Below are 1,730 nucleotides of genomic sequence, written 5' to 3'. Positions count from 1 at the left end.
TGGTGCTGCTAAGCTTGGGGCCGGGCTTGGTCCCCACCGTGACCCAAGGTGCCACAGTGGCCACGAGCACCTCGCGGTTATACATAGCTGTCATTGCTTTTGGTAGCAATTAAGCCATGTAATGGGCACTTGGAGGGTATCAGGTTCCTACTGCTTATGGGGCTGTATTAATAACTGGGGCTAAAACCACGCAGACAAACATAAAGGGGGGCAGAGCATCTCTATTGTACAAAACAATTGGGATGGAGAAAGGAGATTTCTCTGGAGCAGCAGCGTTGGCGAAAGCAAAGCTCCCCTCGGCCCCCAGGGCTCTCCCAGAGCTGGACCCCAGCCAGAAACTGGCTCAGGGGCCCCTTTCAGTTCCTCCCTGTGGAGCACATCCCTCTTTCTTTGCTATTTCAGTTAAAAACTGTGTTCCTCTCTCTTGCAGCCAGGCCGCCAGCACAGGAGGGAGATGCAGCCACAGACCTGAGCGGGTGCTGCCAAAACCGTCTGTGACCCACGTCCACCAAACCCAACATCAGCCATGAGCAGCTTCTTCTCACGCCTGGACCCACGGCGGGTGCCATGGGGGGCGGCAGGCCATGCCCTGCGCACACGCATCCTGCGCACCAAGCCCGTGGAGTCAATGCTGGAGGGCACGGGGACTGCCACCGCCCAGGGTGCCAGGCTGGCCAAGGTCCTCACCACCCTTGACCTCATCTCCCTCGGTGTTGGGAGCTGCGTGGGCACCGGCATGTACGTGGTGTCCGGCCTGGTGGCCAAGGAGATGGCAGGGCCCGGGGTCATCGTTTCCTTCATCATTGCTGCTGTTGCCTCCATCTTGTCGGGTGAGTCATGTGGGTGGATTTTTGAGTAACGTGCCATCTCGTGCATTCTCGGGCTCCATTCATGGGTGGATGCCTGGCAGGACCCATACTCAGCAGCACAAGCTACGAGGGGTAGCAACTTCCCCATAGACTAAAAAACCCTTTCACACGGGGCTTATCCAGCTCACAGGGTGCACTGTCTCTCATTTCCCAAATATCAGACCAAACCTTGTACCGGGAGCCAGGAGCCCAAGCATAATTACCACGACGAGCTGCTGATGGCTTCCCCAAGGATGGAGCCTGTGGTCAATACATTTTGAAACATTTGAGAGTTTTGCAGCACATGTCCCAAGCAGAGAACGTGGCCAAGCCACAGCACTGAAACAAGAGCTCAACGTGGCTTGTGGGAAACCCTGTTTCAACAGGAAGGATATCGGTGGCTTGGGTAGCACCGGGGCCAGCTTCTTTTATTGTGGACATTGCTAACAGTTAAAAAATTCCTTAATTAGTTTTGGAGTTGATTTTATTGGTTCCTATTCATGCAGGATCGCTCTTTGAATTTCCAGACAAAACCCCAACAAACAAATGTGCGGAGAGAGAGGAATTATGTATTTTAGTGAAAAGCTGGTGAATTCCATCTCCTCCATAGGAACCCAGCTGAGCATATGGCTCGAGCTGTGGTTTCCACATGAAGGCAGTACTGCTGGCATTTGTCCTTTCCAGATCAGTGCTAACACGATGATGTGATGTTCCTGCTCTCCCTGCTCAGAGAACTTTGCATGCTGTGTCAGTCTGGTATCCAGCTTTTATCCGCGGGTTGGATAAGGAAACTTGAGTAAATGGCAAAGAGCTTTGATAGAAGACAGGAACAGCAAACACAACAAAATGACCCGGCTCAGCTTTTCAGGTCTCTGGATTTTT

General features: G+C 52.9%; 1 protein-coding gene across 1 annotated transcript in view; it reads left to right on the top strand.

Moving 5' to 3' along the window:
- Positions 1-515: 515 nt before the first annotated feature.
- Positions 516-1,730, top strand: part of SLC7A14 (solute carrier family 7, member 14) — a 15,451-nt gene continuing 14,236 nt past the window's right edge. The window contains exon 1 of the mRNA XM_009333577.1: positions 516-830. Coding sequence (XP_009331852.1) covers positions 527-830 — 304 coding nt within the window. The 5' untranslated portion in view covers positions 516-526. The remainder of the gene's footprint in view (positions 831-1,730) is intronic.

The sequence above is a fragment of the Pygoscelis adeliae genome, unplaced genomic scaffold (assembly GCF_000699105.1).
Source record: "Pygoscelis adeliae isolate BGI_AS28 unplaced genomic scaffold, ASM69910v1 Scaffold220, whole genome shotgun sequence".
NCBI lineage: Eukaryota > Metazoa > Chordata > Aves > Sphenisciformes > Spheniscidae > Pygoscelis > Pygoscelis adeliae.
This window is presented reverse-complemented; position numbering and strand designations above follow the sequence as displayed.